The 24,406-nt window shown below is 51.0% G+C and overlaps 1 protein-coding gene across 1 annotated transcript in view; it reads left to right on the top strand.

Moving 5' to 3' along the window:
• LTBP2 (latent transforming growth factor beta binding protein 2) overlaps window positions 1–24,406 on the top strand; it is a 73,602-nt gene that overhangs the window by 15,157 nt on the left and 34,039 nt on the right. Inside the window, exons 4-8 of the mRNA XM_082057371.1 lie at window positions 17,798–17,979; window positions 19,240–19,410; window positions 20,982–21,182; window positions 21,872–22,140; window positions 23,683–23,785. Of these exons, the coding sequence (XP_081913497.1) occupies window positions 17,798–17,979; window positions 19,240–19,410; window positions 20,982–21,182; window positions 21,872–22,140; window positions 23,683–23,785 (926 nt within the window). The remainder of the gene's footprint in view (window positions 1–17,797; window positions 17,980–19,239; window positions 19,411–20,981; window positions 21,183–21,871; window positions 22,141–23,682; window positions 23,786–24,406) is intronic.

Below are 24,406 nucleotides of genomic sequence, written 5' to 3' on the forward strand. Positions count from 1 at the left end.
GTTCCATATTTCTGTGTCGTGCTGCTGTGCCAGATGGGTGCCTGTGTATTGGGTACAGAAGCAAAGATACAGCTGTTGGAGCTCACAGAAGTCCATGCAGCAAAGACTCTGTGAGCAACAATGACAACTGTAGCATCGTCTCATCTTTTTGGGTGAGGAAGAACTTACAGCTCCACCTGTCTCAGGTCAGTGCTGAGATGCTCTTGTACCAGAGCTGTGACTCCTCCACACTTTGTGTTTTGTTAAGTCCCTCTGCATCTGTGGGTTTTCTGCTGAAGGAGGCAGAAAAGGCAGGAAAGGTGCCTTTCCCTTACAAGCAGCTCTGTGGTGCAGGCAGCTCAGTGGGGATGGAGAGGTGGGAATGGTGCCTGCTTGCTATACAACCCACACATTAGTGTTTTTAAAAAAATCACCTCTACTCTTCTGTGAGAGTCCATGGACATGGGCACAAAGTGTTAGTCTGCACCACTCCTAGAGGCCCATGTTGTTTTTACTACTGCTCACTCAGTTACTGGGCCAAAAAGACTGCTCTTGTTGGTGGCCACCACAGCAGAGAATTTTCACTTCCAGCAAGAAGCCTGGCTTTCAACAGAAGTCCCTCAAGAAGACATTACAACAAATTACAGGTGCCTAACCAGAAGGTAGCTTCAGTTTCTCCTTTTCTTCTCTGAGCTGTTTTGACTTTCTCTGTCAGCATCACTTAGAGCTGCCCAAGGAAAGGGCAGGTTGGCCTTTTTTTTCTGTATTTCTGTGGGTTGTTTTTAAAGTGTCTGTTGCACTTGAAATAGCTGTTGCCTTTCTGTCTCTTCTGAAACAAAGGCAATGCATGGGCTGGAGACATTTCTAGATGGTTTTGGCCATCTGCAGTTTTGGAGGGGCTCAAATGGCAGATGAGAAATTGATTGACATGAAGTAGTTCACTGAAGCCAGCATATCTTGGTGCCCAAATGAAAGACTATCTGATTGGAACCAAATTCAGGCAAGGCAGAGGTGATGCTGGCAGGGAGAGGTGGCCACGTCCCTGTCTGTCATCGCTGCCCCCAGAGAGGCTCAGTGCCCGAGCAAGCACGCAGCCCTCGCACGTGCCTGCAATCCTGGTCATTGCTGACAAGTTTCCCGCAGCCATGACCCTCTCTTACCCCTCTGTGCCACCGCTCTGTGTGCAAGGGCTGGAGGGGAGGGAGGGCAGCGTCCTCGGAGATCCAGCACCTGTTGAAGGCTTTCCAAGTAAGGAACATGACCTCAGGCTCTGCACAGAGGACGTGGGGCTGTAGAGCCACTGGCAGAGCATTCCTGTCCTGACAGTCAGACACAGCGACTAGTGATCGCTGGGCTGGGATTGCTGAGTGCCCAGCTGCCCACTGTACCTTAAACACTCTGGCACTGTCCCAAGGAAACAGGACTCTACTAAGGACATTGCTGTGCCTTTCCTCTTCCTTCCCATGGAGGCCATAGGACGTTGCCTTATCCCACAAGATTCAGCACAAGTATTTAATGTTTGTCCTTTGCGATGGCTACAGGTAGGACCCTGGGACATGGCCACCACTGACGGCCTTCTGGTGCTGTCCTGTGCTGTCCCTTTCCTGCCCGGGTGCTGTGTAGTGGTGCTGTGCAGGCAGGAGTGGGGCTGCCTGCACCCTGGCATCAGTCTGCATTGAAACACCTCACTTCAGCTCCTGGGAATTTTCCCATACAGTTCAGTTGCTTGGGTTCTGTCTGTGGACCATATAACATAAAGCAGACAACTGGCAAGACTTAGAAGTCTTGCTGCTGTTAGATGGGTTGTTTCCCAAAAGTTTTTGAGTGCCCCTGCAGCCTGCCAACTGCTGGGCCAGCTGTGGAACCTATAAGAATGAATGTCTGCAGCTGAAGGCTTGCTCCTGCTGCTCTTGCACCCAGCTGTGCCCTCCCACTGCTGCCCTTGCACTGGCTTTGGTGCTCATCTGCCACCTGGGTAAGTTGGCTCAACAATAACACAGTAAAATAAGGACAATTTTCTCCCACTTCAGTAGACTAAATTGACTTGTTGAAATACTACATGAGAACCAGAAGGACTGGACAAAATTGCATTGCGGGGGGAGAAAAGGGATGGACTCCTCTTTTGGTGAAACTACTTATTAGGTTGGTCATTTGTCTCATGAAACCATGCTCTCAGACGCGTCTGAACTTGGAACCTGATTCTTGCAGTTACAACATCATCTACTTCCATGCTAGCACTAAAGTAATTTCTGTGCTTCTGTGTCAGGCTTTCTCCATGCAACTGGGCTGCAGCAGCAAAAGCAAGAAGCAAATTGGCCTTTGAAGAACTAGGTAGAACTTGCTCATATTTGCAAGCATGAGGAACAGTTCTTAGTCACTGCAAACTCAGGGTCACCTTCACTGCAGTTCAGTTCACTGTCAAGTCTGAGAGGAACAGCCTGGGTTTTCCAGTCCTTGGTTTTCTCCTGGATAAAAATTGATTGTGCTGGTGGGACACTGACTTTTTCTGCCATGCTTCCACAGCAGCTGGCTTGCTTGTCTGATCTGTTGATAAGGAAGAGGTAGAAGAAGCTTTTGGGTTTCTTAGTGGACAGAGGACACTGGTGGTTGTGAGAAGACTATGAGATTCAGGACAAGCAACCAGCCCCCAACCTCCCTGCACATTCACATTGCTAACAAAGAGGAGTTGTGCAAGAGTGGAATCTTACAGACCTCTAAGCCTCATCTTGCTTTGCCAAGACAGGAAATCAATCCTCACATGAGTGAATTTGCTCTCTCCTTTAGTTTATTTGTGTGCATACTGACTTTATTTGTGTTTGTTTGTATGGAGGTAACAATCAGAAGCTCTGAAGTCATGAACTAGAACAATTCTCTGTTAGATGCTGTATATGCATGCAACAAAACCCATGAATCCTTCCCAGAGACCGGCTTGCTAAGCAGAGATGGGTTTGATTTTGATTTCAGTGTGTTCTGAATCAAGTCTTCAGAGGGAGCACTCTCCTGGGTTATTCAGGAACTGCCTAGACCAAAATAGTCCCCACTTGCCTGAGTGGTGGGACTGCTTTAAAATTATTTCTTATTCTCAGCTAGTTGGCCTTGCTACTTATGATGACTGCCACTTTACTGTAGAGAGTAGCCTGCTCTGGAGGTAGCAAGTCTTTGGGAGTCTGGAGGAACATATAAAGACTTGGTGAAAAGCATGATGAGGCAGCTGCCTGTTTTCATGGTACTGTTTCTGACAGATGTGCTCAAATTCTCCAGAGTTCACACCTGGAAGCAGAATCAGCGATGCCTTCTTGGCTTCCCTGCCAGGAAAGCCCAGGAAACACGACTGTGACAGCAGGAGATAAGTTACTGTCAGGCTTCTGTCCCCAGCCTTGGTGAGAAATAGCAGCTCCTTGACCATCAGGGTTGTACCAGTCATATGCAACTGGTTGTACTGGTTGGTTTGTGTTCGTACCTGACATATGTCAAGGTTAGCAAATGGATCTGTGGACATTCCCAGTGCAGCTGTCATGGACCCATTTCCGGACATACTGGCAGTCCTGGGAAGAAGGGGACGTGGACATCAGCCTGAGCATTATGCTAAGCACAGGTGTCAGTTCTGCCATGTTGCACGTAGCCATCAGCGCCTCTGTTTGGAGGGGTGACAGGGAAGAATCACTGCATCCTTGACTTGCCCGTACGGTGCACTTTACCTCTTCTTCCTGGGACTAAAGAAGACAACACACCCAGCCTCATCTGAGCTCAGCACTTGCCCAGGGGAAGACATGGCTAGGAGAAGGGCAGCTCTGGGTTTACTTTGCTGACACCAGAGCTGGTGATGCTCAGGCTTTCATTCCCTTAAAATATAGGCTGAGCAATGAGAACCACTTCCCAAGCCCCTTCAGCGGCTTAGAAACAGGCATCTGCAGGAGCCTGTGGGACTTGTTAGCTGCTGCAGAAGCTGGGAGGCCCCAGCACTGTGCTGCTTGGAACAGGGAGTGCTCTGGAGAGCAAAATCCTGGGGATGTTAGAGGCCCTCCCAGCATGGACTAGCTGCAAATCCTCCCTCTCCTTGATCTCAGTCTGAATCTCTGCCCAGAGAAGCAAAGCCCTGATGGATGATTGTGCGGGTGGAGCTGCGCCTCAGCTCAGAAGCTGAGCTAAATGGAAACAGCTTTGTTTTCCTAAGGCTGGAGTATCAGCAGAATTCCTGTTTATTTAGAAGGGAGTGGAAAGGACTTGTGCCCGTGTCCATTGCTGTTGGGATGGGTGGCCAGCTGCCTCTGACTCTGGGCAGCGTGTGAGGAGGCTCCTGCTGCTGCCACCTGAGAAGGTCCCTCCTGTGGGAGTGCTGGGCATTAATCTGTAACCACCATCTACACAAGGGAGCTGTGCTGCCCAGATGGGATGTGTGTGCTGGCCAAAGGCCACTGGGCAAGCAAAGCATCCTTCCTCTTCACAGAAGAGATGACTGGAACCTGCAAAGCATTTTCCCAGCAACCTGGACAAGGGAGAAGGACATAGCTGTGGTGTAAGGTGCTGAGACGCTGTGCAGACAGCTTAATGCACTGCAGCTCTTGAGGGCAGGGAGCCTCCTCTCAGAGAGCTCTGTTTAGGGAAGTCAGTTACTGGGAGTTGCCTGGTGTTCTCAGGATGGAAAAGGAAGAAGGCTGAGTTGCGACATGCCCATCCCACAGACTCCTGATCTCAGAGCCTCCTCTCCAGCACCCTAAAGGAGACATCTCCTCCCTTCCTGACAAGAGGAAGGACTGTATGCAGCCCTTGAGGAATTGTGGCAAGTGCTTCTGGCCTGGGGATAGCAAGAACTTGATGCCGGTAGGGAGGCTCTGCCAAAATCTCTATTCTCTCTTCTGTGAATGATGAGAACAGCAGGGACCAAGCAAAAGGCAGAATCTTGAGTGTGTGGCAGAGGTTGCTGGACGGGGAAAGTGTATTTCCCCCCTTTTGAAAACTGGCTGAAACCAGCTCTTATTCTGGCGGCAGTCAAATGTCTAGCATGGTCCTTTGCAGAGGACAGTGGAGCCCACGGGTGGACATAAAGCTCTCCACCCTGGGTGGCCACTGGAAACATAACATTGAGGTCTGTGACTTGACAAAATCAGCTTGATTACCTTGTTGTCATTGAGGACTAGCAGATAAAATGAAAGTTCATTGAAAGATCACTTGCTGTTTAAAGATGCTGCTCCAAACAGAGACAGATTTGTCTTAACTGTTAAAGCAGAATCTGGAGCCTCCTGTCTTGCCAGCTTTGAACTTTCCACGTGTATGAGAAAAAGTGGAGCTTTCTTACTGCCTTACTTGGGTTGCTGCTGAGTGTCCAGGATTGTTTGTCCACAATACATATAGTACTAGGAGGAGGTCTATACTAGCCATGTACCTGCTGAACTTACCTCTCATTGTTCTGCTCACTTATTACTGTCACTCACTTTACATTTATGAGGGTTACAATTTATTAATACCCAAACAGCAAATAAAAGCTGACCCGGGCTGAGAAGCCCCCCTGTGTAAGTGCATTCTCATGGCAGGTTTCCTACTTCGCTTGTGATGGGACCAGACTAGGAGATCCACAGCACGTGGCATTGAATTCCTGTAGTAAAACACTAGTGCCAGCCTTGTCTTCTGCCACTGTGGCATCTTCATAATCATTACTTGAATTGCATATTTTTCCACTGCAGCTAAACCCTAATTGCAGCTTTCTGAGGTGCTTTGCTTGGACAATACAGTTTTCACGAGATGGCTAAGCATTTACATTCCTTGATCCAGAGCCAACTTTGAGTACATATCTAAGACCTTGTTAAGAAATTGAAACTAAGAAGCTGGTGCCAGTCTGTGTGAGGATATGTGAAAAGAGATTACACTCAGGACAATGAGATCTCCATAAGGTCCAGATCTCGGCCCCTCTGCTGCTTTGGCATAGTTGAAAGTCTTTGGCAAGCTGGCTGGGAAGCCTAAAGGAAAAACTCAAGCTACCCAAGAGGAGCATAAGTGTCATTTTTCTTATATAAAAATAATTGTATTTTTTAATTACATGATATACCTTCTCTAGCCTGGCACCAGATACAGTTGCTCTATTTTCTAGTGTTTTAAAGCTGTCAGCACCATTCTGGTTAATGTGTTATATGTATTTCCTTTCTAGGGGGTTGCATATGCTTCAGAGCAGCAGGAGGGTAGCTGACTTTTCAGGCTCCTTTTAAACTCCAAATATGGTCTTCACATTAGGCCTGGTTTGTCTGTACCTCCTTGGGAGCCATTCCTGTAGCTTAATTCAGCCTCTTGGTTTTGGGAGAAAACGTTCAAATGCACTTTTTTTTTTCTAACTGAAAGAAAAATGCTGCTGCTGTCATCTTAGTCTGAGACTACAAGCAAGAGAGCAGAGTGCAGAGCAAATGCATTGTACACATGGTAGGTGAGGTAGTACAGAAAATCCAGTTTATAGCCTATTTTATATACTATACATATATCATTTGGGACATTTATGACAACACAATTTATATAGCAGTTGTATAAAAAAGAATGATGTTAGAAGAGTGCTAAGGCCACACGATCAAACACTGGAGAGTTTTTCCCTAATGCCTGAATTAGGATTGCCATCCTGCTTGCTTTCAGCTCCCTTGTGCATATGCAGTTTCTCATACCTGACCATATGCTGCCTTATTTGGTTTAAGCTGGTACTTAAGCAAAATCAAAGCTGTTCTCTTTGGTTTCAAGTGTTTTCCATAAATCACCAAGTGTTAGCAGGACACAAGGGATGAACTGAAGCTGATTTGATACAAGGAGCAGTTGAAATGCAGATGCAAAAGTCTCCGTGTAAATACACTTGTTCTCCTCTCCTTTCTTCAGAAGCATCCTAAGAAATGCTGCCCTGAGTGCCTGGTGCTGAAAGGCTTTGGTACCCTGCTCTCTGCACCACCTTATTTTTGTCTCAGTTGCATGGAGGCTCTTGTCAGGGTCATGCAGAAACTAAACATATAGGCAGGGATTAAGAAGAGGTTCAGGCTGGAAAAATATTATCTGCTACAGTTGAAGGAAAAAAGTCCTCCATGGGAGGAAGAAATCTGGAAGAAGGGGAGGGTGAAATTTTGCAGAGTAGGGGTGAACAGCAAATTAAGCAGCAGAGAGTAACGTGGTGCGGCTGCATACGAGAGGCTGGTGGCGCTCAGGACTTTGGAGGCAAAAGACCCAAGTTGAAAGAGTTTTTTTCCCATGCGCCCTGGGGTCCTGCACTGAGTCAAGGTATTCTTTATTGCCAGAAAAGACCTTGACAAATTGGAAGAAATTCTGAGAACTACAAAAGCGAGGAGGAAGCTGAGGGGAATGGTTAACAGACCTACATCTGCAAAACTGAGCCAAAGACTGGCTTTGGAGGATGGGGAGCATACTCGGAGGCTGAGGCTATCTGGAACGGGCAGACAGGGTGTATTAGGTTGCCTGTAGCCTTGACAGGATGGCCATGCTAATTTTCCAGCTACAGGTCTTTCTATAACAGTAAAGTGATGAACTCTTCCAGGGATGTAATGACAGGTTGATAATGACACGGAAGCTCTGCCTTCTGCATCGCTTGGTAGCTGTGCTGCCAAGGAGCTGGAGCCCAGGCACTGCCAAGGCAGGCACAGCCTTTCTGCCTTCTCCAGATCTCTTCCTGATGGGGGTGCCATGAGCCCTGCTCCTTCTTGCCAGTCCTCAGTGTGGATACTGAAGGCCTCATGAGAGAGGTGTGAGAGCAGATTCGTGGGCACGGTACCCCTGGAAGCACCAGCTTTGCCACCAGGCATCATGCATACATGGCCAGGAGCACTCCTGGTCCCCAGCCAGCCTCTAGTCCTCTGGCTGCTGAGCACTTGGAGGGATGGAGCCACTGCAGAATAATGCAGAATAAAAACCACAAGGATGCTCATTCCTCAATCCCCAACAGGACTGAGACTTTGAGAGTGGACAGCAAAGTGCCACATCCCAACAAAAACTCTTAAGGCTTGAGTGATGCAGGTGAGGGAATCCCATGTGTGGCTGGGGGCAGAGAGATGTGAGGAGACCTAATAGATCCAATGGGCAGGCACCCTGCTGGATATTCAACCATTATTTTAGCTTAAAATATGTTTTAGATCCAGAGTGTTCCCAGGGTGAGTGGGATACTTCCCAGCACCTCCTGCTGTAGATGACAGCCTTCCCTCCTCCAGATGAGAGGACTATACACGTCTCCTCTCCACCCTGTTGCTCTCATGCCCTCTGTGTGTGTGTGTACAGCCGCAAGGTCTTCATCCTGCTCACATGCCTGTGATGAGAGCTGCTTTGCCTGCCCTCTCCATGTCCTGTGCAAAGTGGGGGGCAGGTAGCTGGCTCCCCCCTCTAACCAGGGTGTGTGTGGGCGCTAGGATGAATAGGGTAAAGTGTTTTTTCAGGACTTTGAAGCTGACAGCCTGGTGGAGGGGGCGAGTGTTGCTAGTCAGCAAAATGGAAATGAAACCCAAGAGTGCTTGTTTTCTCCCGGCTATAGAGGGGAGAGTAGTGACCTCCCCACGGCCAGGGCTCAGCTTTCCTCTGGCTGATGACTCTGCAGAAGGTTTCATTAGATGTGTGCCAGGTCCTCAGCTTGCAGTTGTATCTTGTGGAGACAGAGGGCCCTTTGGGCTGGAGATCTCGATGTGCTTGTGGGCACAAGAGCATGTCGATATGTTGTCCTGTCCTCTTGCATGCCTCTGCTCTAAAATACAGGTCCTTCCCCTTGCCAGGGAGGACCCTGCTGCTCATTGTACTGGAGGACACAGGCAGGAGGAGAGGGACAGTGGGGTCTTTGCTGTGGCTGGTGGCTGAACACTCTGTGGGATGTTTACGCTGCACAGCATCTGACACATGGTTTTGTAATGGTGCAAAAGTTGCAGCTGTGGGTTGATGTCTGTGGTCAGATGGTGGCACTGATGGGGACCTTCGTGTGATGGCAGCTGTTAGGACACTTCTGGATGGTTCTCTTTCTCATCAAGGCATGAGAGCAGCTGTGCAACTGTGTCTGGCAGCAGCAGTGCCATGCCTGTTGATTATGCTGCTGAACACCCGGCCCTGCATGCAGGCAGAGGAGCCAGCTGAAGCAGCTTTCTCACCGCCTCAGCCCGAAGGAGCGTGTGGCTGAGCTGAGGACAGGAGGGCTGCACAGCTGCCCGTCTCGCCTGCCACTCGCTGCACACACTGCAGGCCAGCTGGGGCAGTTCTGCCAGAGGGGTGGTAGCTCGCCTGCCCTCCCTCTCCCTCTAAATCCCTGTTTTAGTCTATAGAGTGTGCGAGGTTTGGCCCAGATGTGGCATTTGTAATTGAGGAGCCTGGCCTGGTTCCTCCGCTGGCTCCACTTGAAGCTCAGAGTGGTTACAGGCTGCATTTTGATTTTTCTGGGAGGCATTGGCCTGCATTTCAGGTCCAGAGACAGGCAGATTATGAATGGCTCTTCATCGTGCTTGGCATTTGGAAGTCATGGTTCTGGCCATTTTATGGGTCAGCACTACGGTCTGATGGACCCAACCAAGGGTGCAATCTGCTACTCCTGCTGACAGCCCCGTGCTATGCCCTTGCGCAGGGCACGTTTCTGCAGCCTCGCTGGGCCAGGCAGGTGCTGTTCTCATGCACGGAGAGTGGGACTGCTGCCAGGGAGTCAGTTGCTCACTCACTAATACATGAGAGCAAAGAAGAGCACTCACAGAGTGGCAGGTGGCATGTGTGGCACATGTGGCAAGGGAAGGGCATTTAATGTCAGCAGAGGGCTGTGCAGAGACGTGTGAGCAGTCACTTTGGCTAAGGAGCAAATTAGACCCCCAGAGACTGGTGAAAAGAACCTGTTAGCTGTCTGTGTGCTTAGAGAGGCTCATTTATGTGGTGTCTGGCAGCTTCTGAGCAGACAAAAATAGAGTTCACAGCCCATCGCCTTTTCCCTCTTTGTTCTCATGCACTACACGTTGGGCTGGGAGCCAGCTCGGTTGGTCCTACAGCACCGGCATTACTTTGGGGGCCAGAGGAAGGAAAACGCCAGGGTGGTGGTGGTGGAGGGAAGGAGCTGGGTGGTATGGAGCAGACACCTGGAGACTTTATGGTGCCACGGACTTGCACATCTGTTGCTGTGGTGAGAGATCTAGAGAAATCTCGGCCAGTCACTGGTGCAAATGTCAGTCAGAGCAGGGAGCTGGAGTTACCGCTGCAAGGTGGCACAGGAGAGAGCCCAAAATGAGAGACACATGGGCTCTGTGACAGCCTCTGGCTAGCCGTGGTGAGGGACAGTGGTGACACCTGGGTGCTGGACTGAGGTGGCTCCTGGGCATATGCCAGCGGCACTGAGTGTGTATGTGGGGCACGGAACCTGGTCCTGGATCCTGCCTGTGCAGCCCTGCTTTGCAGTGGTCCTTGTGCCCAAGGCAAAGGGTGTTGTGAGGGGCATCTCTGCCCATAGGAGTTCTCAAGGTCTTACAGGGGAGGGATGATGTGGATTACTCCTGTCCTACTTGCCTGATGACCTGACTATGTTTCAGCTGTGCCTGAGGCATGATGAGGGGGCAGGTGAACATACGAAGGGACAATCTGGCAGCTGAGATCTGTTGTGCTAAGCAATAGGGTTGCCACTTGCCTCAATGTGCCTGTGACAGTCCAGGTGCCTGTGTCTGACTGTGAATCAAGCAGGAAGGCACCTAGATGGTCAGTTCTGTGGCTTTCATGGTACACAGGTCCTGCTTGGCATAGCCAGGAAAGTATCCTGTCTGGGAGAGGCTGGTGGCTGCTGCTTCTGGGCAGGAGAACTTCACTTGCCTTCCATCAAACCCTGGGGAGCAGGGGGCTTAGGACTTTGGTGTCTCCCTCACTTTCATGGGGGGTACCAGGGCTGAAGTCAGCAGCAGGAGGGACAGCAGGAAGCCTGAAGCAGGCAGGTTTCAGAGCTATCTCTCTTGCCTGTGGGCATAACAAACTGAGCCAAGATTTATGCACATAACGTGGGTGGGCTTGAAGTCAGGTGCCTTGTATGGTGTGATTTCCCCCCCTCCTCCCTGAGTCCTAACAGAGCTGTCTTCCTTGTCAGCGTGTTTGTGAGCTAATTGATGATAAACTTGAGTGCTCTCTAAGCAGTGCCTCTCTTGTGCTCTGGGGCCCGCAGACAGAGCCATGAATCCCGTCTGCCTGCTAAGGAACCTGTTTGGAGTCCAAGAAAGGGGAAGTTTCTGGTCTGCGGTCAATTTGCTGCTTTCCAAGCCTGGCTGCTTCTCTCTCTCCCTGTAGACACAGACACTGGTGTTGAGGCTGCCCATTCTTCTGCGATGCTTTAGTGGAAAATCAGCAACTGCTGAGCATTACAAAGGGGGAAGTGAATCATTGATTTTGGTCCCCATGGCCCCAAGTGGAGAGGGCGTCTAGCCAAAGGGACAGGCGGACAGACGAGATAGACACCAAGTATATTGTTCAGTGTTAAAAACCAGGGGAGAACCCGCCTGTTGTTCTGGCAGGTTATCAGGGGCTGAGCAAGACTCAGCCCCCATCCTGGCTGAGCCCCCTCAACCTGGAGCCGCATGTGCAGGCTGCGGGCTGGAGAAGCTGGGGTGGACATACTGCTGCTGCAGCAGGTTCCCTCCATGGGACCCTGTTCCCAGCCCCGTGGGCAGCACGCTGCCTTGCCAGATGGCTGCAGGCAGCAGTCCCGTCCCAGGCAGCAGGCTGGTTGTAGCTGAAGGGATGGAGCTTGTTAAGCTCGGACCCCGGGGTGGGGGTTCCTGGTCTCTGGGAAGATGGTTTCTTCTCTGAGGGTCTCTTATCTTCAGTTTTGCTTTGGCCAGTGCCATCCCACTCTGTTGTTGCCCTCCTGGGAATTACTTCTTAGGTCTCTGTGGTCTCTATCATCCTCTCCTTGACGCTCAGCAGGGTGCAGATTTGTTTCAGCTAGTAGAATAGTTTTCCAATCCTCATCTGGCCAGCCCTTCCTTTGCTTGGGGTTAGCACCCCTCCCTGCTGACCGCACTGTCCGGGATCATTCTCTCCACAGTGCCTTGGGCCATCCACCCTGCTATGGTCAGTCAGGCTTTGGCTGGGGACAGGGCGAGGCAGGCTGGAGGAAAAACCAGTAATACTCCTGTGGCACTTGGCTCTGCGTTTCTTTTACGCAAACACAAAGAAACACCATTTCCCAGCTCACCAGCCATCTGGCCAAAGTCAACAGTTGGATGAAGAGCAGCTGATAGAAGCTAAATCCAGGAAAGACTGAGGTGTTGCTGCTGGGGGGAGGGAAGTGCTTTGAAGAGTATGCCACCTTTGCCTCCAGCCCCAAGGAGGATACCTGGCTTTAGGTCACTGAGAGAAGCCACAGCTGAACACCCACCTGGATTCCCTGTGGCTTTTGCTTAACCAAAGAACCATAATAATTGAAAGTGGCCTGAGATCTGAAAAATGCTTTCTATATACAGTGGGTTAGAAAACAGTGTTATTTTCTGGACCCTATGGTCTCAGTGATTTAGACTTGATTATTGTGATTCTGTGTACCTCATCTTGAAATTGCAGGTTTTTTAAAAAAAGTGTTGATTCAGATAACAGGGGTCCTTGTGTTCATTGGTGCGGTTGCTGGGAACTTGTCAGATCCATCTTCTACTCACTGTCCTCAGCGGGGTGAGAGATACCACTCACCTCCTCTGGGCACGGAACAGGCATCTTGAGGGATCATCTAGGACTGGGCGGGAGACTCATCGTATCTAGGGAATACAACATTTTTGCACCATCTCTAGCCTGCTGTCTCTAAGGTAAATATAGAGCAGAGCATAACTGGTAACAAAACCTGTTTAAAATGTTTTTCACAGGCAGTAGGTGTGCAGTTCCCTTGCTGGATATCATAGAGGCATCACTTGGGTCCTGTAGGGATGAGTAGCACTAGGATGTAAGGGACCAGGTCTCCCTTGGTTCTCCTGACTTCTGGCATGTGCCCTTGAGGGCCTATGGGGAGTCTAGGTCCTTGACTTGCACCTCAGAAGAGGGCAGCTACAAGTGCTTGTTGGGTAGTTTTGAACTGTTGCAGGCGTGGGTCAGTCTGTCTGCACAGCTTCCTCCCATCCCGAACCTCTTTTAATTTTGGTTAGCACCTAATGCCTACAGGAGTGAAACTTTCCATGTGCTGATGACTACGGTCATCAGCCTGGTAGAGATCAGAAGGAGCACACACATCCATGTCCCTGGAAGGAGAACACTGCTCCCTCTACTTCGCCTCCCTGACTGTGTTTCCCCTGGACCACTGCTGCTGTTAGCTGGACCCCGTGGAGCTGAGTGCCCCAGGACATCTCAGGAGAGGTGTCCGAGGAGTCTGCATGCTGCTTCTGCCCCACAGACTGTGCCTGACATGGAGAAAGCTGTCAGCAGCTCTGACAGATGAAGAGCAGGGAAACCAGCTGCTTGGCAGGCGGTCGCCTGTGGAGGAAGAGACCACTGCCTCTTTGCAGAGATCTGTGCTGGCCACGTGCCTGGCTGGGAGAGTGGAAGTGAGTAATACCACACGGAGGGAGGCTGGAAGGCTGAATGAATGTGAAGCCTTGGGACTTTAAATATCCCTGAATGTAGTACTTGAGGTCTCAACCTCCCCTGCCTCTTCAGTGCCTCTTCCCTGAGCAGGTGAGGGCATGGAAAGCGGTAGCACAAGCTGCCTACTCTGCTGATCTGGAACTGCCCCATCTGTTTTCCATCCTCGCTCTTACCCTTAGGGCAGCCATACCAGGGAAAGAACTTGTGGCAATATGGATCCTTGGGAAGTGGACAAACTCCCATCACATATATTAAGATGCACCAGATGGTTAGGGGTTGCTAATGCCTTCTGGCCAGGTCTGTGCTGATGTGGTGAGCTCAGGTCTGTTTTGTCAGACCCTTCAAGCAAGCCAGTCCCTGTCTGCCCAGCATGGACTGACTCTGAAGGTTTGGAAAGGATAAGCTGTTTTGTATTCTCTGACCATGAGCCAGCCACTTGGCATGATTTGGGAATGAATTTGGACTGAAAAAATGGCGAAGACGCCCTTTGCCATTGGTCCCTGTGGCCTGGGATAGGATGGTGTTACTCAACTTAGTCTACAAATCCCAGAGCTCATCTGCCTAGAATAGAACCAAATAAACAAATTAATTCAAAGCAAATCTGCCTCCCTGTGCTGTGACACACACTGGAATGCTTTGCCAACAGGATCCCAGTAGGATGGCTTTTCCTCAAGTGTTGCAAGCCATAGAGTAATGTTCCTCTGTTTTTCCTTTGTGAAGCTGGCACTGCCCTTCACAGTAAGCATGTATATTCCACTTTTCTTGGTAAATGAAATGGTAATGATTATTTTATTTAAAGCCCTTCATATGGTGGCTTTGTGTTTTTGTTTTTTGTTTGTTTGTTTGTTTTGTTTGTTTGTTTTTGTTTGTTTTTTGTTTTTTTTTTGTTTTTTGTTTGTTTGTTTGTTTTGTTGTTGTTGTTTTTGGTGGTTTTTTTGTTGGGAGGGGTTGGGAGGGACCTCTGGAGATCATCTAGTCCAACCCACCTGCTAAAGCAGGTGCACCCATAGGACTATGCTTGAGGTCTCTCACCAGACATCAGAGAACAAATGAGCCTGGGCTTCCAGGGCTTGGTAGATCTCACCTGGCCTCCCTAGAGTTCCATACGGCTTTGGCACTAACAAAACCAGCAGTAGCACAACAGGTAACAAAACAGTAGGTAACAGGCACCAGAAGTTCATTTGCTGGCAGCAGGGCTGGAATAGTAGCTCAGAAATGACTGGATAGGTCACACCTGGCCCCCATGGCCATCAGGGGTAGGTGGTACTCTGCAGAATCTCAGGAGAGCTTCTGAAAGAGGCTGGTAGGGAGTAGGATAGGACTGAAATCAAGTTCATTTCTCTGCAATTACTCGTTAGCCTTGCTTGTTATTGAAAAACAAGCACTGTTTGCTGTCCTTACCTCAGTTTAGATCTCAATTTTAACATGACAGCAAATATTTTTAACAGCAGATAATAATTTTGTTATCCGTCTGTGCTCTTTGATCAAACCCACTTGCTCTGTCTCCATCCTTGAACGACCTGTAGCCAGACTCCACTCCAAACAGCCTGCGAACCTGCAAGGCCAGGCGTCTTCCCCGCAGCATGGGTTGCCTGCGCTGCTTTCTCCTCAGGACTCCTGTCCATGCCTCCCTAGAGCTCCATAGCAGCTCAGCCACTTCAGTCTCAAGGTTATCCTGTGTTAGAAACAGGTTATGAGTATCTGGACCAGGGACTTCTGTCTCTGGGATAAAACCGTTTGTTCTTGGACTCCTACAGCTCAAGGCCAGAAACAATCAATAGATCAACAGATAATCTAAAATACCCTCTGGGACAGCATAGATTATGCATTTTTATTTAATTATATTTGTATTGTTCCAGTAATATCTCATGTCCCACCAGCACACTTTCCTCTCCTGAAGTGATAGTATCAGGAGTTGGAGAATCCACTAGTGGGGTGTGTTTTGCTGAAGGAAAACAGCTAGCCTGCTGTTTCTAGTACAGAATCACTTGGCTTGGGTTTGCAGATGATGTTGTTTCGTGGTTAGATTACAAGGCTATTTACACCTGGTGTTTTGTTCCTGCGGAGAAACCTGTACCCTGTAATCAGAGCACCTTTTCATCTCTCCTTGCTAAACTGAAGAGATTGAATACTTAGGTTTCTTACCAAAAGGCATTTTTACCAGCCCTCAAATTATTTTTGCCACGTTTTTTCCCTTATCATCTCAGTTTTTTCAACATCCCTTGGAAGATGTGACATATTTCACATCAGAGCTAGATGTTGTATTTTAGCATATATATACCCTGCTGTGATGAGGATATATAGGGAGGCAAAAATACCTCCCTGTTCCTGCAGTCTTTCACTGCCCTGGTGTCAGGGCATTGAACTGACAGTTCATATTTAATCGCTTGTCATTATCCACCAAATCTTTTCAAAATTGCTGTTTGCCAGGATCGTCTCCTTCTATCTGCAGCTGCTGCCTGCATTCCTTCTTCGTAGTAGTGTAATTCTGCATTTGGCTCTATTAAAGTCCCATATTGCTTGGATGGATTTGCCCTCCACAGTGATCCAAAACGCTCTGTGCGATTGCTCTGTTCTCATCACAATACACCACATTGAAAATTTTTGTGTCAGCAGCACACATTATCAATGTCAATCGTATGCTTATTTAGAAATAAAAATATTTATTTTCAGATGAAATCCTTGAATCGTGCCAGGCCTCGTACTGATCACCCTGGAAGCCATCTAATTCCCTCCCCAGCGACAACTGCTCCTTGTGTTCTGTCACACAGCCAGTTTGTTATTCATTTCACATGTGCCTGATTGACATTGTACTGCCCTGTTTGTTTTTTTATCGGAATAGCATGGGCTCTCAGCGTGTTGATGTGTGTGTATGTAATTCTAGTGAATGATGAAAATGGACTCCTTTGACAAGAGTGGTTCTCCATAAACTCTGCTGACTTGACCTTACTTCTGTATTCCTTTCCTTTAGTTCCCAATTAATTGACCTGTGCATCATCTTTTCAGGCTTGCTGGCTGACGGTTACCTTGTGTATTGCGCTTGACCTGTTTGAATACCAGCACAGCATTAGCTCCCTTTCCATGTCCTTAAATCTTACCATTATTCTAAGCTATCCAACCCAGGGATGTCAGAGCTGCTGCCAGCCAGCTCTCGTTGGATCATCCGATCATGTTGGGTTTAGAAACACCTCCCCCATGCTGACTGTGACAGGAAAAATGGTGACAACCATAAAGTGGGATGGACCTCTCTGAGCACTTCAGTGGGACGGAGCTAGTTTGCCCCAGCCTTTTGGTCAGAGATGGAGGTGTTGGACAGGGTATGCAGATGACCTGTCAGTGCTCAGGTTGAGTTGCAGAGGAATCCAAGGCACAGACTTCCAAAGAAACTGAAAGAGCATATGGGCAGCCAACCTATTTCGGGCCTGGTGTACTAAAGCCTTCTTCCTTGTAGGTGGTGTAGGCAAGAGTGAGGGACACATTTGCTGGTAAGCACACAGCACCCTCTTGGAGGCTTAGTGCTGCCAGTCAGTAAAGGGGAATGGGTGTGAGTGCAATAGAGCAAGATGTGCTGTTCTGTCAGTTTAATGCGAAGAGCTCTGCCTAGTGGTCTGTGTGGCTTTACCACAGAATGAAAGAATTGTGACCTTGTGAGCTGGATGGCTTCTCCATGCTTAGTCCCCAGAAAACACCGAAAGTCATAAATGCAATTACTGCAGAAAGTTGTAACTGCACTTACAGGACTGGGTTCTTGGTCATTTTCTCTTGTTTGTGACTCTTGTGGGACAAGTTTTGTTTATTTGCTTGGCCTGGTTTCTCTTATGACTGTCTCACTGTTTTTTCAGTGCTCATTTGGGACTGTGAAGGTGGGTCCTGAGAAAGCTCCCACCATAAGAACTGATTTGGAGCTGCTTGGGTTTCCTGGGGGAGGGATGTGGTGGGACAAGGAGCAGCCCTTGAGCGTGATGGGCAGTCAGAGGTGCTGCAAGGCAAATGAGGCACCCTGTGGTGGGGCAGCCTGATGTGACAGTCCAGGGAGAGTATCTTGGTGAGCACTGTGCTCTGCCAGGCTCAGGGTGTGGGGCACAATCCCTACAGTGAAATGGTGCCATCGTGATGACTGAAGGCAGGTGAGGAGTGGGACCCTGCCCAGGTAGGCAGAGCTCTGTGTCCAGGTGGTGGCTCAGGCAGCTCAGCATTGAAGGTTTGAAGTTTGCTGCAGGGCATCCTGGTGGACAGGCACTGCAGGTCAGCACAGTTATTTGGGATGAGTGTTGGTTCATTTTTTTCTCTTCCACAGGACGCAGAGCAGAATTGGCTCTCCTGTCTCCCCCCAGCACACAGCGCCATCACGGACTGTCCGGCGCTACCCAGCCAGCAATGGCCAACTCACCTCTAATGCACTCCCCAACGGGAATGGACATGAGCAGAGCAGCTCTGGGCCACATGCTTTTTCCCAGGAGCACACCTTGTCTGCAAGGGGTAAGGCCTCCAGGGCTTTCACTCTTTTTGTGGCCGGGGGAGGGCCCAAGAAACCCGGGACTCTCAGGACTGTGTCACTGGGTGGGATAGAAAGAGAAGGCCAGCATGGTCATTGCAGGGGGTTGGCAGAGAATGAGACCCTACCAAAGAAGGACAGATCAGGGCAGCAAAATGCTGATGGCAGGGGAGAGGAGCCAGGGGGATGTGACAGATGCCCCTCAGAGGTGTTGAACATCACCCCAGCACGGTGCCTTGAAGGGGGATTCCCTGTCTGCAGGAACGGTGTCTCCCGGCTTCCTCCTCAGTCTGAGCAGCCCTCAAGGTCAGATTGTGCAACCAACATCTAGTTCTTCCCTTTGGCTGCCCCCTTGCTGCCTTCTGACATGAGCAGGGATCAGGCCAGGCTGCTGGGACGTGCAGTTGATGAGGCAGAGCCTCAGCAGCTCCTCAGCTAGCACAGATGCAAATTGTCTTCTGCACCTTGGCTCCCTCTTAAGCCATGGTTCCCCAAGGAGGCACCCCGTAGCATCTCAGCTCTTGAGTAGGGCTGTGAGCCTGTCTGAAGCTGTAATCTGAAAGTGGTGATTGAAATGGGGTTGGGGGTGAGCACACCAAGGAAGGCACCAAAGAAACAACTATCTCACTGAGCAGGGGTAGAGGACTGTGGTTTGGACCCAGCTGGTTCATGGTTACACAATAGCTCTGCCTGTTGTCCATTTTGTGCAAGCCCCCAGAATCTCTGAATGCCATTTCCGCCATATCTAATGTGAGGATGGTGAGGGATGAGGAGGGACTAGCGGGTAACTGCAGGAGGTTAGGGGACTCTTACAGGGAGACATTGGTTTTCTCAAGCCCTGATGCTCTCTTTCATGGACACCAGTGTGGCTGCTCATGTGGAAAGCCTTCCAGTGGTTTAAGGGCAGCCTGTCTCCCGGTTACTGACATGGCTTGAGAAGGAATATTGTCTAAAGCAGAACTCTTTACACTGGAATTAATGCATGTGTATCCCTTCACAGAGAGTTATGCCACTGAGCTGGGCAGGCAGAGCATGCTGCTGGCCACTTCTCATGTGCTGACAAACCCTTACTGATGCTGGAGCACGGACAGGCTGGAATGAGCCACGGGCAAGGAGAGACATGGCCCCAGGGAGGGACACAGATACCTCCTTGCTTGGGAATGCTTTGGAGCTTGAGCTGCGAATTACCAATGGCCTGGCCTGGAGGTGCTGTACCCACTTAGCACTGTCCTTTTCTTTCATAGGGGCCAACCTGACAGAGAAGATTAGGAAGATAAAAATTGTCTTCACACCCACCATCTGCAAACAGACATGCCGGAGCGGGCGCTGCTACAACAGCTGCGAGAAAGGAGACACCACCACTCTCTATAGCCAAGGCGGGCATGACCACGATCCCAAGTCTGGCTTCCGCATCTGTGAGCACCCCAAGGCCCCTGGCCTATCTTCTTGTCTGCTCCCCCACTCTCCTCCTTCTGCCTTTCCTGCCTCTGAAGACTGAGGGCTTGGGCTGGTATGGGGATGGGAAGAGATGCCCTCTCCCAGTGCCTAGGAAGAGGTCTCCTGGGGTCTTTGGGGCTTACTCTGTCTTTGGGGGAGGAAGACAGACCTTGCCTCATTACTCTCTTTCCTGGGCAAGCAACTTCTATTTCCATCCCCCCCAGGTATGGGGAATGCATGTGTTTGATTCAGGCCTGCCGCCAAGCCTCGCCACCCCCTCCTCCTCAGAGCCAGCTCACTGCTTTTGTTGGCATCCAGTCTCAGGGCTGACTTTCATCACCTAATTTCCTCCTGTTCTCTCCTTTCACTCATGTGGCAGCCAGGAGAGCTGGCTGCAGGTTGCAAGCTGTTCTGATAAACAGGGCTGCTGAAACCTCTGCTCGCCTTTCAGAGCTGCTGGGATTGCTCATCAGGTCACTGGGATACCAAGCTGTGGGTTGGGCACACCCTCTTGGAGCCAGTTGGTGTGAGCAGCCTGCAGGACCCTGGTGGGACTCATCCTCTGAAAGCCTCTGTAACTCTCAAGTTCTTCTAACACTGAGAGAATTCACAGTCTGGCTGTTGTGAACACCAGCTGATGCAAATTTGATGGGACTTTCTGCCTAGATTCAAGCCAAAGATATGTCTGCTCACCCCAAAACTGGTTGCTGGGCTTGAGCAAATGAGCTTGGAGCAGGGTGGAAGCTCATCCCCCCGGATAAACCTAACAAGCCATCTTGGGATGTGCAGCCACAGCATCTCGTCTTACGCTGAAATGAGTCAGGATGATCTGCCAGGAAATCCCGTGCCTTGTCTGAGTGTCACTCACACTGAGAGATGCTTTGGATTGCACCAAGCATCTGATGAGGCTAGAAGAGACGTGACTTCAGTTTCATCTGTGGACGCTTTTTCTGAGCCTGTGCAGAAAAATTGCTCACAGTTTGTGTCCCACTCCATGCGTCTCCCATTTGAGCTGCTGGCAGGGCCAGGGCTGGCCAGGAGACAGGCTCTGAGGACATGGCTCTCTGCCCATTCTCTCCTTCTGCCTCTTTCATCCCCACTGAGCTCCCTTCTAGGCTGGGAGTAAAAACCCTACCAAGTGGGGAGGGGATGATGCAGACAAGAAGGAATTGTGCTGACTTGGTTGTGTGTGGCTGCCGTAGCTCCTGCCCCACTCCAAGGGATCCTACTGTGCCAGCACCACCACCTTGGCTCTGGGGGACTGTCTCGCTGGGCACGGCTGAGGCCTCAGAGCCCATGAGAGGACCTATCACCTTCAACCCTGGGAGGACCCCAGCTCCTCCACCTGCTGTTTGCTGGACAGTGATGCACAGCAGGGACCCTGCGCTGCCTCCAGGCTGCAGATGCTGACCCCAGTGCTGGGTCTGCTCCTCAGGCATCACAGGGCTAGTGGTGGCCCAGTCCCAGCTGCTTGGCCTCCCACCAGCCACCCCTGGGCTAGAGGCAGGGCTCAGTTTCTCTGCTAAGCAGACTTCTCTTTGCCTTGCAGACTTCTGCCAGATCCCCTGCCTGAACGGAGGGCGCTGCGTAGGCCGGGACGAGTGTTGGTGTCCCTCCAACTCCACAGGGAAATTTTGCCACCTGCCGGCTCCCTCTCTGGAAAAGAAGCAAGGAGGGAGATCCCCCAAGACCCAGATTGGTGGCTCCATGAAGCATTCCACCTACACCCTGCCCTTGTCCAACCAGCTGGGTGAGCATGGCTGGGGGCTCCAGACCTCACGTTCTTCTGCCTACCAGGGTACCTGCCATAGAGAGGAGCCCTTGGACCAATGCCTTGCTCTCATAAAGCCGTGCTCTGGCCTTGCTGGGGACCAAAAGGCAACTGAGATGGTGGGGGCAGGAATTGAGAAGCATGGGGGAAATGCTATAGGGAGCAAGGGATGGATGTGGCTAGCACTGGCACGGGTGAGAGAAGTGGGTGTCGAGTCAGAAGATCCTCTGAACTCCTAAACTCTGTGTTGGAGCACAGTTAAAAAAGTCATCCTTGCCAACATTTCCCATGCTGGTGGCTCCTGACCGATGCGGTCCTGCCAGAAGTCCTGGACTCCCTCATATTTCTGAGTCCTCCTACTTGGGTGCTCCACAGATCTTCATTAACAGGCCCAAAGAGGCCACTAGGTCCTTATGCTTTTCAGACCAGGTTGTTAGAAAAGTGGTTCCCTTAGTTTCTGAAGGGCTCAGGTTGCTGTGGAGGTTTTTGGTAGGTTTGTCCTGTTTTCAGGCCAGAGAAGTATTTTCACTTAGATGCAGTCTTTCTCTAGATTTCCTGGTGGGTTCAGTCTGCCTCTCCTCCCTTGTGAACTGGTTGCTGACAAGATGCTCTTTGGGTGCCAAATTGTTGCCAGATTGTCACAACTGTATTATAAACTCATATTCCAGGTTCCCTAAACCCTTCCCTCGTGAACGTCCACATCAACCACCCTCCAGAAGCCACTGTGCAGATTCATCAAGTGGCCAGGGTGCGGGGTGACGCAGAGGTGTCAGAGGAGAACAGCGTGGAGGCAGCGCTGGTACCTCAGCTGGCCACCATGCCCTGGTACAGCTATGCCCACAGAAACGGCAACAGCATTGCTGCCGAGAGTGGCCAGCAGCAGCAGAGAGCCCCAGGGCTGCTGGGGAGGTGCTTTCGGGAGGCTCTCCATGGGCAGGTAAGTGGTCACCCGTCAAGTATTGGAGTGTGTGTGTGGAGATGTGCTCCTCGTTTGGGGTACAAGTGCATTGGCTTATGGGGCAGGGAGGGTGAACTCTCATTGCGTGAAGCTCTTCAGCATCAGTGTGGGCATCATCCAGGTGCTGTGGACATGGACAGTAATATGTTAGTACTTGGCCCAACAGGGAGACCTTGCTGCTTTGCCCTGACCAGGCTGTGCCCTGGGGCAGTACAGCCCAGACTTGATGGCTTTCACACACAGTCTCGTTTAAAAAGGTGCCTATTTATAGCAACATTTACAGCCACGCTCTGTGATTACTGTAGGAAACGTATAAAACATAGGAAAATTCCTTTCTCTCTCAGACGATAAATGAAAGTCTGATTTCCATGGAACGGTGCCTTCCTGGGCAGCTCAGTCGGGGCTTGGGAAGCAAACGCACGTGAGGGGCTTTCCACTCTTGTCCCGCAGTCATCATAATTGCTTATTTTGTCTTTCCCCATATGTTTCTCTTGCGTCACTGGAAAAGCATTGGAGGTTTTTGGCACCCACAGGAACACCTGTGTGCTGCCCTGGAGCAGCTCGTGCTCAGCGAGATCCGTGGCTGGGCAGCCTGGGACTCAGCCCCCTCCCCATTGCTCCCCAGCCCTTTCTGGGGGGCTGCTCCTGGTTCCCATCCCATCCTTCAGTCATTCCCATCCAAGCCATTCCTAGTGGGATGTGATCTCAACTGCTCCCTAGCGCAAAAAATAAATGAGATCAGGCCCTGGGGCTGGAAAAGCCCTGCTTCTTCGTGGGGAGTCGGTGGCTCTCTGCCCCTGGGAACAGATGGTGATGCATGGAGATACTCATGGATGCCCAGAGAGGCAGTGGGAGATGCGCTGTGGGGGGTGAGTGGGGCGATGGGGGGTGCCCTTGCTGTGCTCACACCTCACCCAAGCGGGTGAGTGCTCGCCTCTCCCCGCTCAGCTGCAGCCCAGCCGATCGGTATGTGAGCGCTGGGCAGGCGGCCACGCAGGCCTGGCCGTGGGCCAGCTCTGGCCTGTGGGCCATGGCGGCTCCACTCTGATGGGGAAGCCTGTAATACAGAGGGCCTTGCCGAGGGGGCAGCGATCGGAGTGGGACAGAGAGATTCATTAAGCAAAGAAAAGTGCCTGACTGCAAGCTCCCCGCCAGGCTGGAGTGGTACACCCATTTCACTGGCTAATCGGCAAGGCACAGGGCTGATCCAAGGGCTTTGCCTCATGATATCATATCTGGTTCATCTCCTGCTCCGTTCGATGTCCCCTTTCCCTCCGAGAGGTGCAGCTGAGTCAGACTTGTGTTCTTCTGCCTGTACAACTCTTTACTGTCTTAAACTGCATCCTGGGTCCCACAGTGTCCCGATGGGGAGCTGTGCCAGGAGGACTGTGCCAGTCTCTGCCCCCAAACTGTTATCTCCCGTGCTGGCCCTGCCACTGCTGCCCCAGCCGGCTGCAGCGGATGGCCACATGTCCCTTCCCTGTCCCGCAGAAGCCTGATGCTCCATTTCTCTTTCCACAGTGCACCAACCCCCTGCCAGGGCTGACGAAGCTGGAGGACTGCTGTGGCAGCGTGGGGCTCTTCTGGGGTGCGGACTGGTGCCTGGCCTGTCCCCCCCGGCCAGGTGAGTGCTACTGCTGCCAGGACAGTGTGAGGTACAGCCTGAGGCACAGCCCGCACCCTCAGCAAGCACACATGGTCAGGATGCCTTGCACGGCCAAGAAGGCATGGAGCAGAGTCACGGGTCCCCTGCCATGTGGTTCTCCTTTGCCCAAGGCCTTTGGGGACAGATGGCATGTCCAGGGCGGTATGCAGGGCCATGCCTGCTCCACTGCCACCACAACGAGTGCTCTGGTTTGGGCGCTGGCCCCAGGCTCAGCACTTTATCCTCAAACCTGCAAAACCCTGGTGCAGCTGGTGGTTCCCGCCATGCCAGGCCCACTGGGAGGGAGAAATAGGGAAAGAGTGGCCATGGTTTTAGAAGCTGCAGTCCTAGATTGGTGCAGGAGGCTGCAGACTTGGCCCTATAGAGTTACGGGCTTGCTCTGGGCCCAACATGGGCTTGGCAGGGCCTCTGGAAATAACACTACATCAAACATTTGGCAGGAGTGCACGTGGGGTCCATTCCAGGGGCATGGGCTTCCAGCCCTGTTTCTGCTGTGTGCAGAAGATGGACAAGCTGATCCAGCAGGAGATGGGGATACCTCGGCTGCTTTGCTCGGGGTGCTCTGTGACGGGCATGGCC

This window comes from Streptopelia decaocto (assembly GCF_964273445.1).
Source record: "Streptopelia decaocto genome assembly, chromosome: 7".
NCBI classification, from domain to species: Eukaryota; Metazoa; Chordata; class Aves; order Columbiformes; family Columbidae; genus Streptopelia; species Streptopelia decaocto.